At 38.0% G+C, this 12,835-nt stretch overlaps 2 protein-coding genes across 3 annotated transcripts in view; both read left to right on the top strand.

Moving 5' to 3' along the window:
* Positions 1–9,249, top strand: part of ppm1lb (protein phosphatase, Mg2+/Mn2+ dependent, 1Lb) — a 51,696-nt gene extending 42,447 nt beyond the window's left edge. For both annotated transcript variants that reach the window (XM_088011987.1, XM_014986938.2), the window contains 2 exons: positions 4,688–4,849; positions 6,009–9,249. In XM_088011987.1, coding sequence (XP_087868113.1) covers positions 4,688–4,849; positions 6,009–6,352 — 506 coding nt within the window. In that variant the 3' untranslated portion in view covers positions 6,353–9,249. The remainder of the gene's footprint in view (positions 1–4,687; positions 4,850–6,008) is intronic.
* Positions 9,250–10,465: 1,216 nt separating this feature from the next.
* On the top strand, positions 10,466–12,787 carry LOC106917748 (ADP-ribosylation factor-like protein 14). The gene is made up of 2 exons (XM_014986940.2): positions 10,466–10,859; positions 12,164–12,787. The coding sequence occupies exons 1-2, from the start codon at positions 10,545–10,547 to the stop codon at positions 12,470–12,472; spliced, it is 624 nt and encodes a 207-aa protein (XP_014842426.1). The 5' UTR covers positions 10,466–10,544; the 3' UTR covers positions 12,473–12,787.
* Positions 12,788–12,835: the final 48 nt, after the last annotated feature.

Here is a 12,835-nt window from a genome sequence, read left to right on the forward strand (position 1 = left end):
TACCCCCTGATGTTGGCTTACAAAGAGGAGATGGGGGGGAGAGGGGGGAGATGAAATGCTCCAAAAGAAGCACGTCTGCTGGTTAATAAACTCTGTACATGTGCTGACATAACCAGCAGAACTGAACGTTTAAAATGAGCTAAACCTGCAGCAAACTGGAATGTCTCTTAGGATTTTAGCGTGGAAAAAATGTGAACGCTAACAGTTGGATGGGACGTCTGAACGGTAGTGTGTAGCTTATTAAAAACTGCTGGCATGTGACTCGCATGTAAGTCAGTGAAAGGGGCCGCTTGTATGAAAGAGCCATTGAGCTTTCATATCCTCAAAATGAAGAGTCATATGATCCAGTGAAGACAATTGAAATGTGCAAAGCCACAGCAGTCTGGAGATCGCTAGCATTACTGTTGCTGAAGATCCATTTTACTCCAGTTGCAACTTCTTGGCAAAGACTCTCTGTCCTCTGTCCTTTTTTATATAGCATATAGGTCAAAATAATATATTTAAATATTATTTCCGATGCTCATTTTGTGATTGGCATATTCATCAAGATGCTTTGCTCCTCAAACTATAATAGCAAGCAGGAAACGGAAAAAAAAAATTCAGAAAAGAAAAAGACCAAATGAACCATCCAGCAGGTATCAAGGTTTTATGTTGCCCCTTTACTCTGACGGTCCTAAATAAAGTTTTTAGGTCTGTTGCCTGATAACCCAAAATAAAGGTTATCATAGAAACAGGTTGGTTCAGTGCATTGTGATGTACAGAGCATAGTGTTGCCTTGTCCCAGTCCGGACCACCAAAAACATTGATAAATAAACTGACATTTAAGTGGGGCTCTTTTTTTTTTCTTCTCTGCCTTTGAATCTGTTTTCTCCAAAAATCACATGTATCTGATGATTGTTGTTGGTATAATTTACTACAAGAGCAATTTTCCTCATTGTGTTTTGATTCCAGTGTTCTCCGATTGCATAAAAACAGAATAAATTACTTTCCCCTTAGAGTGTTTGTTCAAACACTTCAGCACTTTAGCACAATGCCTGAAAGAAAAGACATCAGCAATGACCTAATTGATGAGCCGCTCCTGTTCATTAGTTTACGAAAAAGCAAAATCATTGATTCCATTGATGTTAACCCACATTTTCTTTATTACCATCATTTCAGTCAGCAAACCATGAGACAAAGTCCTTTGGGATTACAACACATTGATATAAGGATGGGCTATAAGTTAATTTTAGAAATTCAATTACATCTGTTTTTTTGAAGATTACTTTTTTTCCCTTACTAACAGGTGTCCATAGTTCAGAGTGATGTCAGCATCCCCAAGGACGACCATCTTGTTAGACAAGCATGTTTTACAGCTTCTATTTATCTGGACTTTGAATTCTGGTCAACTCTATGATAAAATATAAGAGTCAGGCTAAAATTTTTTTCCTTTTATTTTAATTACTAGAATAAAGTCAGAATATTGCAAGAGTATAGTTGTAATAAAACTAGAGTAGTTTTGTGATATGACGATAAAGTCTGAATATTACCAATATAAAGTTGTAAGATTAGTAAAATGAAGTAGTAATTTTATAAGAACTCCAATACAAAAAATAACAACAATTAATTATCCAAGTTTTTTCCCCGCAATGAAACATAATTTTAAGATGTTCTTTTGGTAAAATTGTGTCTTTATTCGGCTAATACCAAGACTTTATTCTTCTAATTAAACAAAATGCTCCTACACTACTCTCAGAAGGGACAACTGGATTAAAAGCCACTTTTTGAACATTTTTCTGACATTTGTAATTTTATTCTTAAAAAAGAAAGCGAGGAAAAAAAAATATTAAAATTGGTATGAAAAAATTGGAGATTGATTCAGATTCTAGGTAAAATAAAACCTTACTCTAAATTGCTGGAAAACTTTTTTTCTTAACCATTTAAAGTGAATTGCACTTTTTAGGTCATCACTTCTTATTTTTCAGCCCATTAGCAGAACATAAACAGAGCAGCCTGTCAGAGATGGTCAACTCCAAATAAATGGTCACAGGGATGCAAATTGGAGTAAAAGCCAAACTGTTGAGGAGATGCTAATCTGGCTGGAGTGCTGAGGGTTTTCCTGTCCAAGCTAAGCTAATTATTGACATGAGCACTGGGTGCACGGGGACCTCGGTGCCACTCTAATAGGGGAATACTCAATGTATGCTGGGCATGGCTGAGCTAATTGGGGAAGGGTGTGCTCGCAAAGCACCTCAGTCTATTATCTCTATCACCATGGGAACTAGATAAGGATAATTAGCTGGACAGCAAGGCACCATGCTGCTTCAGCTGTAAATCAGTGCAGCAGGATTAAGGATGCATACGATGATGAACCTAAAAGAAACATCAGTATTCAGCAAGTCATTTAAATTTTGTGGCATCAGCATCTCCATCAGTCAGTGTAATTTTCCTCTGGGCTTCCTTGTCATTGCTTTATCTCTGCTTTTATTTAATTTACCACATTCTACTCACTTCAGTCTAAGATGAATAACACAATCGTCACAGTTTTCCTTCTTTATTTTTATTAAAGAATTGCTATTTAAACAACCATCCCCTCTTCCTGTGCTCTGTCATTTAGTTTTATCTGCATCCGCTGCTGTTTGTTATCTCGTCTCGTTGCTTTCAGCTTCCGGTCAACTGACTCTCGTGATATAGACTGTAATACAGGAGACTAAACCTTAAAATGTCCCCATTTTACTACATTAAAACAACCATCTTTGATTTATTACATGCGGATTTTATGTAATAGATGAAGATAATAAATGAAGATGTTAACTCTGACTTCTTAAAGGGACAATAAAATATAAATGTAAAATCGATTTTGTTGAGCTTTACATCAGGTTATAATGTTATTCCCTCATCAAAAACATACCTGGAGTGTTGCCTTGATTCTTTCATGCATGTCCCAAGGCAACCATTCAGCAATGCAAAACGCCTGGGTGAACCTAGCTCCGCCTTCAAGATGCAGCTCCTCCTCAGGGCTGCTGTTTCTGAGTTTCCACTTCAACTCCCCTGCTCAGTTCCTTCAGACTAGCCAGCAGGAATTGGCAAACACCTGGTGGAACTGCACATTTGGCTGAGCTCATTATACGAACTACTTCTCCCTGGAATGCTGGTAAAAACGTTTTTAAATGGTTAATAGAAGAGTCATGTTGTGATGACTTCTTGAAGGTGGGGCTTCAGGAACAAAGCTTGTAGTTTTTAAAGGGACAAGGACAATATTCCAAGGCGATAAATTATGAAGTCAATTTTATTTTATGTCATATTTGATATATAAAACCTTTTTATTAAAACTGAAGGTAGCATAGAGACTTGATTGCGATGTAAAATGGCACTATGTGCCTGGAAAATGCATAATACCGCCCCTTTGAATTGTTAGAATATTTTCTTCCTCCTGCATTTTGTTCAGATCCTGGGTGTGACTGCTGCTGTTTGTTTTCATTTTCCCCATCTTTCTCTGTCTGGGTGGTCCAGCCCAATGTACTGGGACCCCCTGCTTTCATCTCTTATTCTTTTCACCTCTCGCCCACTCTCCAACTTTGCCTTCAGTCAGCGTGTGAGCACATGGCCAAACGGGCAGATCTGTTCCGTCCCTAAAGGACTTTGGATCTAATACAGCAGCCCTCAGATTCTGAGCCTACACTCAGATTCTGCTTGGCTGGGAAGCTAAACAAAGAGAGGAAGGAGAAACAAAAGTATTTTGGACTTGTGTAAGTCCAAAATACTTACTCGACCACCTCTTGACTTGTTCTTGCATTCTTTTATGTGCTTTATTGGTAGCTTGATGTTTCCAGTTTTATCCAACAGTTTTTATTAAATATTTGTTTCACATAGACAGAGTATTAAAAAGTCTTAAATTCATGTATGTAAATAATGGCCTTAAAATGTCATTTTTAAAAAGTTTGCTTTAAATAAGTTAATCACCGGTCTTAAATTTAGTCTTGACAGGACTATTTTTGTTTTTCTTGTCTCGCAAACTTTTCTGTCAGGCAAAAATTTGAGTCCCACTTTGGACGATTGAGACTATTGCTAACTAACTGCTAGCATGGCTTTGCTATCTTCCTAGCTAGTTAGCTAGCTAACCCTTACAAGCTAGCTAGCTAGCTAACTATAGCAAGGGCTTGTCTGAGTGTACTCATTCAGTCTGAAGCTAGCTAGCTAGCATTTGTGTATCTATCATGAGTAAGTGCAAACTTACTGCCTGTTGGCTGAACAAAGTTTGTATATTTTTGTGGAAATTTAATTCTTAAGTTTTAGAAAGGTCTTTAAAGGTCTTAGATTTGAGTTTGTGAAACCTGCTGAAGAAAGCTAGATTATCTTGTAATTAAACAGCCGGTCATTAATATTCTGCAGTTAAATGGTTCCTGGGCTTTCCTTAATCTTCGGGGTAAAATGATCCATCTCCAAATAGGTTTAACAAAATCCACACACTTGTATTAATGCCATGTAAGTTTCTCAGCTTCACTTTGCCAAAATTGAAATCTCTCGGCAACAGTTTGATGGACAGCTTGGAAAATTTTGCAGACATATTTCCTCCCCCGAGGACCAGCCTTACACGCTCCCGACTATGATCTTCTGACATTTTCCCTAACATGTAATATTTCGAGGGGGGAAAAAATTGCGATATTCTCATCCTCGTCTATGTTTTCGTTTTCTTCCTTCGCTGCAGGCACTACATGTCTGGTGGCTCTGCTGTCTGATAAGGAGTTGATAGTGGCCAACGTCGGAGACTCTCGGGGGGTTCTGTGCGATAAAGACGGCAATGCCATTCCTCTGTCACATGACCACAAACCTTACCAGCTCAAGGAACGCAAGAGGATCAAGAAGGCCGGTGAGAAAGCTTGACCATGGCGCAGACGAGTTTATTTTCTGGAAAAAGGCATAAATATATAGTTATTCATGTCAAATGCTGAGAATCAGGATCTATGTAAATATTATTTCTGGTGTATGAAGGCATTTCTGGATTCTTGTTACAGATTGTCAGTGATTTGGGAAAGCTCAACAGCGCCATCTAATGGTGGAGTTGTGTACTGTAAAAACATCAGGCCCTGCTTTTAAATTTTTAAACCTCAGTCCAGAATAAATTCCCACCAACCAATTTATGAAGTAAGGGAAGTGCTGTTTCAAATTTAAGTCATGAATACTGTTGAAAGGTTAAACTGGGGGTCTTCCAATTCAGGCCTGTTGATTTTAGATGAGTCTCTGCTTCAGCACACCTGAGTCAAATAATCAGGTCACCAGCAGGACTCTGGAGATCCTGACTGCATACTGAGGAGGTCATTCGGCTATTTGAGTCGGATTTTAAAATGAATTATTAAAGTAGTGAATGTGAAAATAGAAAAGAAGGGTGAAACTTTAATATTCTAACGTATAAACATAATAAAATTTTACTTATCTGTCCCAAAGAGGAATTTTATTGTTAAAAAAAAAAAAGAAAGGGGGGGGTGTTGTGTTCAGATGAATATCTTTCCAAACCTCCTGCTGTCAGGAATAAAGAGGGTTTTATGACCGAGTTTGGAAATGTCCATCTTATGTGCTTATTTTTAGAGCAGCTCCCTTTTTTCAGATCTGAGAGCTATAGACGAGGTCCAGCTGTTTTACCAACACATGACATGAACTGAAACACATCCAACGCAAACACTTCTGAGAGTCAAAACAGCTATTATGTTTGGACTTAAAGAGGAACGGTCAAGAGTCAGCATGCAGCTTCAGATATTACAGCTAGAAACTAGAGATCAGGTCTGAAATCTTGATGTGGATGGACTCAGACTTGAACCTTCAGAGCCACATAAAGACACTGACAGTCAGCCTTCTGTCACCTGAAGATCATTTCCAGGGTTAGAGAATCCTAACCCTGGAAATTAATGCCAGGGTTAGGCATTAACCCTGGCAGAAGAAGAGCATTTGTGCTCTTCTTCACTTTTCTGTCAATCACCCCAACACTCTTAACCGTGCCATTTTTTATTTTTTTTTTGCTGGTTCCTCCGCAGGCGGTTTCATCAGCTTCAACGGTTCGTGGCGCGTCCAGGGCATCCTCGCCATGTCCCGCTCTCTGGGCGACTACCCGCTGAAAAACCTCAACGTGATCGTCCCTGACCCCGACATCATGTCCTTTGACCTCAACAAGCTGCAGCCGGAGTTCATGATCCTGGCCTCGGATGGCCTGTGGGACACCTTCAGCAACGAGGAGGCGGTCCGCTTCATCAGGGAGCGACTGGACGAGCCACACTTCGGAGCCAAGAGCATCGTCCTCCAGTCCTTCTACCGCGGCTGCCCCGACAACATCACCGTCATGGTGGTCAAATTTAAAGGCAAGACGGGTGAAAAAAAGTAAGGAATTGAGCGAAGGGTATCAGTTGGGAAGCAACTGAGTGAGAACTATTCGCCACAGATATTTACAGCACTTTGCTCTTCAAACCTCACATCAGCATCCCCCATTGTCTTTGCTTTTTTTAAATCACAGACTGGTTGATTTTAGGATAAGTATTACCTATCGGACGCTAATGTGAGCAGGGTTGCCGTTTCGCAAATAAATAGATTACATTTCGTACAAGCTAGGAATTTTGAGATTGAGTTGTTCTTTCAAAAGAGAATTTTAAGAAGAAATTCCAGCAGATTTCTCTTTATGTTAAACAAAAACATAAAAGTCTCTTTTGTCTTGCTGCTTAAGACCGATTTCCTAGAGTGGCGATGGCAGCATGTTGGAGTAGCTATTTCAGATTTCGCTCTTTTTGTTACGTCTGTTTTTGATGATCTTGGTTGAGGCATTGCATGTTTGGACAATTATTCTTTTTGATTTTGGATGCTGTGCAGCTGGAAGGATTTCTGCTCCATTTTACTTTTGAACAGTTTTGATGCGTAACTGTGGCAACAAGGTGTTTTAACAACTGGAAGCAGCTGATTCGCATCTTAATGTTTCAATTCCCTGAGGAGTTGAAAAAGGAGACTTCGGGCAGAGAGAGATCTTAGTAGGCAAAGATCTTATCCCCTACTCCAACATCTCTCTGCCCGGTTTTCTAATCATACGGCAGTGCTTGCTAGCAGCTAATTGTGTCATCCGGGACATGTTACTGTGGAATATAATTTCTCCTTCCTGGAAATTGCGCTGTTCATTATCATAACTCTCATACAGCAATGGCCTTCAGTCAGAGGCCTCGTCAGATTTGTTACAAGACTGACTGCTACAGGAGATCCTTCCTGCCCACAGCATCACGTTCCACAACAGCTCTTTGGAGATACTTGCATAGGGCTGCACAATTTATAGCAAATATATCACCATCGCAATATGAATGTGTGCAATATTTACATCGCAAAGGACTGTTTGGAACATAGTAATTGTTGACTGATACGTTATTCAGTGTTATAAATGTTCACATAGGAAGCTAATGATGTTACCCGAATGCTAGCACTCATAGAGTGATGGAAGCTCAGATGAGAAGGACAGGAGAGAAGAAATTAGGTTTATATGGCAACTGATATCATCATTGCAATATTTACCAACATTCTCACTAGTCCACGATATTCTAATATAGTGCAAATCTAACAAAAAGATGAACTCCCAAAAACGGACAAAAATCATACTTGTAATATTCACATAAAGAGGTAAGATCAGTGCAGATTAATTGTCAACAAGATGGCAAAAGTGCAGTGTAACTTGAGGTCTTAATCAAGTCATCTGTTGAAATCTCCTGTATTTTTTCATATGGTTAAATATATCAGAGGGTTGGGAGAAAATTGCAATGTAAGTTTGTTTTTTTTCCAATATGGTGCAGCCCTATACTTGAATGATATGAGTTACAACATTTAATCTCCCTTTAGGGAAGATAAAGTGTTTTTGAATGGAATTGACAAAAAATATGGCTGTCATTTTTCCTTTTCTTAATATATTTTATATGTTTGATCTATTTTTTTTCTGATTGATCCAGCTTGACATTTCTCTTGCCAATACACATCACATTCATTATTTCACAAAGTATTAAATATTCTCGTCATGAACGACACAAATGCTAATTTTGCCTATGTGACCCCTGAACCTGTTCAGTAACAACTGACTGCTTTTATATCACATTTAGTGGATGTGACTCTTTGGGTTGAGTTTCCCTGTTTTTTAATGTATTCTGCTATTTTTTTTTTAGTGCCAGGTTTCTGATGGATTTTCTTGTTCGCATCTTTTAACTCTGATATTGATCAGCTCTGCTGCTTCAGCACAGCTCAGATCTGTGTGAGTATAAAAACGTGGAGCATCATAACCACAGCGTGTCGGAGAGGAACGAAAAGTCTCTGAGTCAGTCGTCCTTCGTACACAGTGAATTAGTAATGTAGTACTTCTCATTACTGCTGACTGCTAATTTGTCCATAAAAATGTCCCTTGTTTTCTGACTTACAAGTACTTTAATAAAGCCAGACATATGTAAATTTGAATATTATGAATACATCTGACAAGATAATTTCATTAATGTGGATATGAAATAGACATGCTAGTTAATTTTCACATCATATTTTTGTTACACCTACAGTAAAATAGCGATTATGCTGTGACAGGTTATTGCTAAGTGATGTTTTTGGATTACAATTTCACGTTTTACTAAGACAAACCTTCAAATTTTAAGCAAGTTAAAATGATATGAATTTTTGGATAATAAGATGTGTCGCTGTTGCCTTATTATTATTATGTTCTGCTGCCAAAAGCGCTCGTCTCGTTGTTTCGTGGTTTTTAAGCAGGCGATCGCGCCGCAGACGAGGCTCGGCCTTGTCATATCTTGTAAATCCAAATGTTGGAGCATTGAACGTCTCTGGGAGACACAAAGTTGTAAAATGAATGTACATACTGTCAATGTGTTAATATCACCCAAACACGCTGTTAACTACACAGATTAAAAAAACAAACATAGGAAACTTCACGTGTTTTCCTTAATAACAATGATAATAATGTATCTAACAGAATGTCTGTGGCATTTGTACTTGTTTTTCTTGATTTTAATTAACTGTAAAAATAAAAACACACAATGTTAATTTACGCTGTAAATCATAATGGTGAAATTAAAGCAATGATTGTCATTTTATCTAGTTTTTTTTTTTTAAACGAAGATCATTTGTAGTTCAAATTACAAACATAACTAGTCTTAGGAAAGTGTTGTGAATAACTACCCCAAAAAACTATAAAATGTAATGTACATTATATCCTGGAAAAGGAATGGAAGCTCCAATAAAATAACAAAAATATAAATATGATTATTTCGAGTCTGTGTGCATTTTTTTTTACAAATCTAAACTAAAGATGCCAGACATTTCGATTTGCTAACTTTTCAAAAACACTAAGTCACGTTAATTCAAACCACAACACTTAATTGTTGACGTTTTTATTCTCTTGTCAAACTATCGAGTGATTGAATGATTGCACTGCTTATGCTACATAATTTTTAACCGTAAAAGGCGTGGCGCCTTTATGTCTTTGCTCTCTATTGAGCCCTCCTCTGTGTAATCTAATCCAGTTGTTCTGTGAAGGCCTCTGAGGATTGTTGGAGAACATTGGCGGACAAACGGCATCACAAAGTCCAAGGAACATAGCGAGACGTTTAAAGCAGAGATGGGATATACAACAATATCCTTGGCTTTGAACATCTATCTAAACCCAACCGAGAATCTTAAGCAACACTTGAACATCAATGTTTAAATACTCTGTGTACAATCTGATTCTGCCTCAGCTGATTCACAAAGAAACATGGGTGAAAAGTTAGCGATGGATCCAAAACGTCTTGGAGCTGTAATGGCTGTAAAACTTCGTTCTACGAAACATTGACTGACTCAGAGCGTCCAAAACACAAACACGCATAACCTTTTTTAGAAACCATGTGATATTTTCCATCCAACTCACAATTACGCCCTTCTTTGTGTTTATGTGTCACATGAAATTCCGCTAAAACAAATTTGTGTTTGTCATTTTAATGAGACGAAATGTGATGAGGTGCTTAAAGGTATGAAAGACGGCATGTATCTGGATTTATAGCAAAATACATACTGGCTAAAAAGCCTTGCGTCACAGATGCTTCCTAACATAAATATGCCTCCTCGTATCTTTCATAACTACTGAAGTCTATTCATACATTTGTTAGATTTCTCAATAATTAAAAACAAATCTCCACCATAAAAGTCTTTTGAGAATTCTAGAAGATCCACTTCCACAAACATACCTTTCTAAACATACAGCCGCTGCCAGACTTATCTCTCGTTTAGAGCGACCAAAATATAAATGAAGTAAACACTTTGAGAGCAATACAATCTTCTCGTTGTTTCAAGCACAAACTTCCTGTGTGTCCTGGCGCTTGACGACCTGGAACAGGTGCTGGCTGGAGGGATGCATGCCGTCCCTCTTAGCTGCTTCGTCACGTCTGGTATAAATAGTTTTACCGAAAGCAACGCAGTTGCATCCCAACAGAGGGGAGGGATCACTAAGTCCTCATAAGAGACTGGACCTCTCACTGAGTGTGCAGACAGAGTAGCTTACATTTAAGCTGCACGCTTCAGACATGGGCATGCATGGATCCAAGCCAAAGAAACAAGTGCAGGTCCTCCTGCTGGGCCTGGACGGCTCGGGGAAGACCACCCTGCTCTACAAGCTCAAGTACAACGAGAGCGTCGCCACGGTTCCCACTGTGGGATTCAACGTGGAGATGCTGGAGATGGACAAGGGCAGCGCGGGACTGACGGTGTGGGACGTCGGGGGCCAGAGGAAGATGAGGCCCCACTGGAAGCATCACTTCCTGGACACAGCTGGGCTGGTGTTTGTGGTGGACAGCGGGGATGGGAAGCGGCTGGACGAGGCCCGCAAGGAGCTGCACCAGGTAATGGGACCAGTGAGCATTTGTCCGCTCACTTTTGGCATTTCACACCTAATTATTTCATTAATGTGTGAATAAATTTAAACTACTTAGATTATTAGTGCTGTTTTTTTAACCATTTGTTGTTTATGCAACAAGTTTTAACTTTCAACACCTAAAATGAGAAAATCTTAGTTTTTGAATGTAAAATCCTATATATGAGATGAAGCAGTGAATCCTTTTCTATAGTATGTTAATGCACAGAGATGAATCAGTCTCATAATCAAACATAATCACAAATAAAGAAGCAAGATTTTACATATTTCTCAGGATTTAAGATCCATTTAGGATTACATCTACAATGATTAGCCTTCAAATAATCAGTATGGCAAATAATTGTTTTTATTAATTAAATTAATTTCTATGTACTAATTATTTTTAAAAGGACAAATAAACACTAATTGTAATTCTACTTTGCAAATTACATTTACAACTCAAGAGTGGGAGTTTATGAAAGAGAATTTAAAAAAAGATTTATGAGGAGTTTACGATCTCTTAATAGCTTAAAGAAATGGGTTTTATAAGTTAAAAGTTATATTAATTTGAAGAAAGGAACAAGGACAAGGATTTCAGTATTGAAATAAACTTTGAACCATCAATGGTAAAAGTATAAACGGTGCTTATCTGGCTCAGATTAAGATATTTATGTTCTTTGAAACGATTATTGTTTCCGCATCAAGGTTCTCTCACCTTAGTCCTTCTCTCTGATGAGAGGACAGACATGCAGCTGTGGAGAAAAACAATCCAAAACAAACATTTTTGAAGAACACAGCACAAAATAAGACAAATGTGACCAGACTGTCACTCTCTGGTTCTTTGTGTTACTGTCTCAACATTTCTAAAAGCTTGTTAACAGCTAGAGCTTCCAGAGGAGGAGTCAGCAGGGGGGAACTGATCAGCCAATCGGAGACAAACTTGAAAAAACATAAACAGCCAAGGAAAAAAATAAATTCAGTATATTTTTTTCTGTTCTAAATTCATAAAATGAGATAATTTATAGGAGAATGTTGACATCTATTGACAACCATTCATGTCAGGTCAAAAACATTAACACGTTGGAGATTCAGGGAGACTTACTGCATAGGTGAGAAGTTGTGACTGGATTTAAACGATTCAGCAAACTGGAAACAGTTATTGTTGTTAGTAAACAAATTATTTTAAAAAGGGCTCATATTACAAAGAATAGAAATATAGCTTCTAAGTGGTCGGATTTATTAAAACTTTGTATTTCACGTCACAATAATAGTGTATTCTCCTTTACATTTTAGATCTTGAGAAACCACAGTCTAAAAGGAGTTCCCCTTGTGATTCTGGCCAACAAACAGGACCTTCCAGGAGCGCTGAGCCCAGAAACACTCTGCCAGAAACTGGACCTGAGGAGAGTGTGCGAAGGCAGAGTGTGGTTCATCCAGCCCTGTTCAGCCACCATGGGAGTGGGTCTTGAAGAAGGTTTCAGAAAGATGGTCTATCTAATGAAAAACCCACTGAGACAGACTCAAGAGGACATTAAGTTCAAGATGAGGTCCAAAGGATTTAGTTTCACAGTAATCAAAAAAGCTGTTGTCTGTGGCAGCTGATGGTTTTTATGCCTTTTTTTTTTTATTTTTTTTTTTACAAATGTTTTAGGTTTCTAATTGCTTTACTATGTGTGACATTTGCAAATGGCGATGAACTTTAGTTTTGTATAGTACATCAATCAATAAAGATTTATGTACATATTTTTGCTGATTTTTGAGTTGGTGATTCGACTCAACCCAAAATATGTAATTTAGTGTTAATGTGTTCTTATGATGTCAGTAGATTGGATAAGAAGACCAAAGAATTTGGACAACTTCCATATAACTTTCACTTTTGAGTTACTAAAATAAATGTACTTTATAATTTTACTCCAATTTGAAGCACATGATTATTTTCTGGGAAAAAAAAAAAATATATATATA

Source organism: Poecilia mexicana, unplaced genomic scaffold (assembly GCF_051168715.1).
Source record: "Poecilia mexicana isolate PSO_F unplaced genomic scaffold, ASM5116871v1 scaffold_13, whole genome shotgun sequence".
Lineage (NCBI taxonomy): Eukaryota > Metazoa > Chordata > Actinopteri > Cyprinodontiformes > Poeciliidae > Poecilia > Poecilia mexicana.

Excerpts from the sequence above, each read along its gene's own strand:
- LOC106917748 (XM_014986940.2), top strand. The coding sequence starts at position 10,545 with ATGGGCATGCATGGATCCAAGCCAAAGAAACAAGTGCAGGTCCTCCTG. Across the intron at positions 10,860-12,163 it reads CCCGCAAGGAGCTGCACCAG|ATCTTGAGAAACCACAGTCT; the intron begins GTAATGGGACCA and ends TTTACATTTTAG.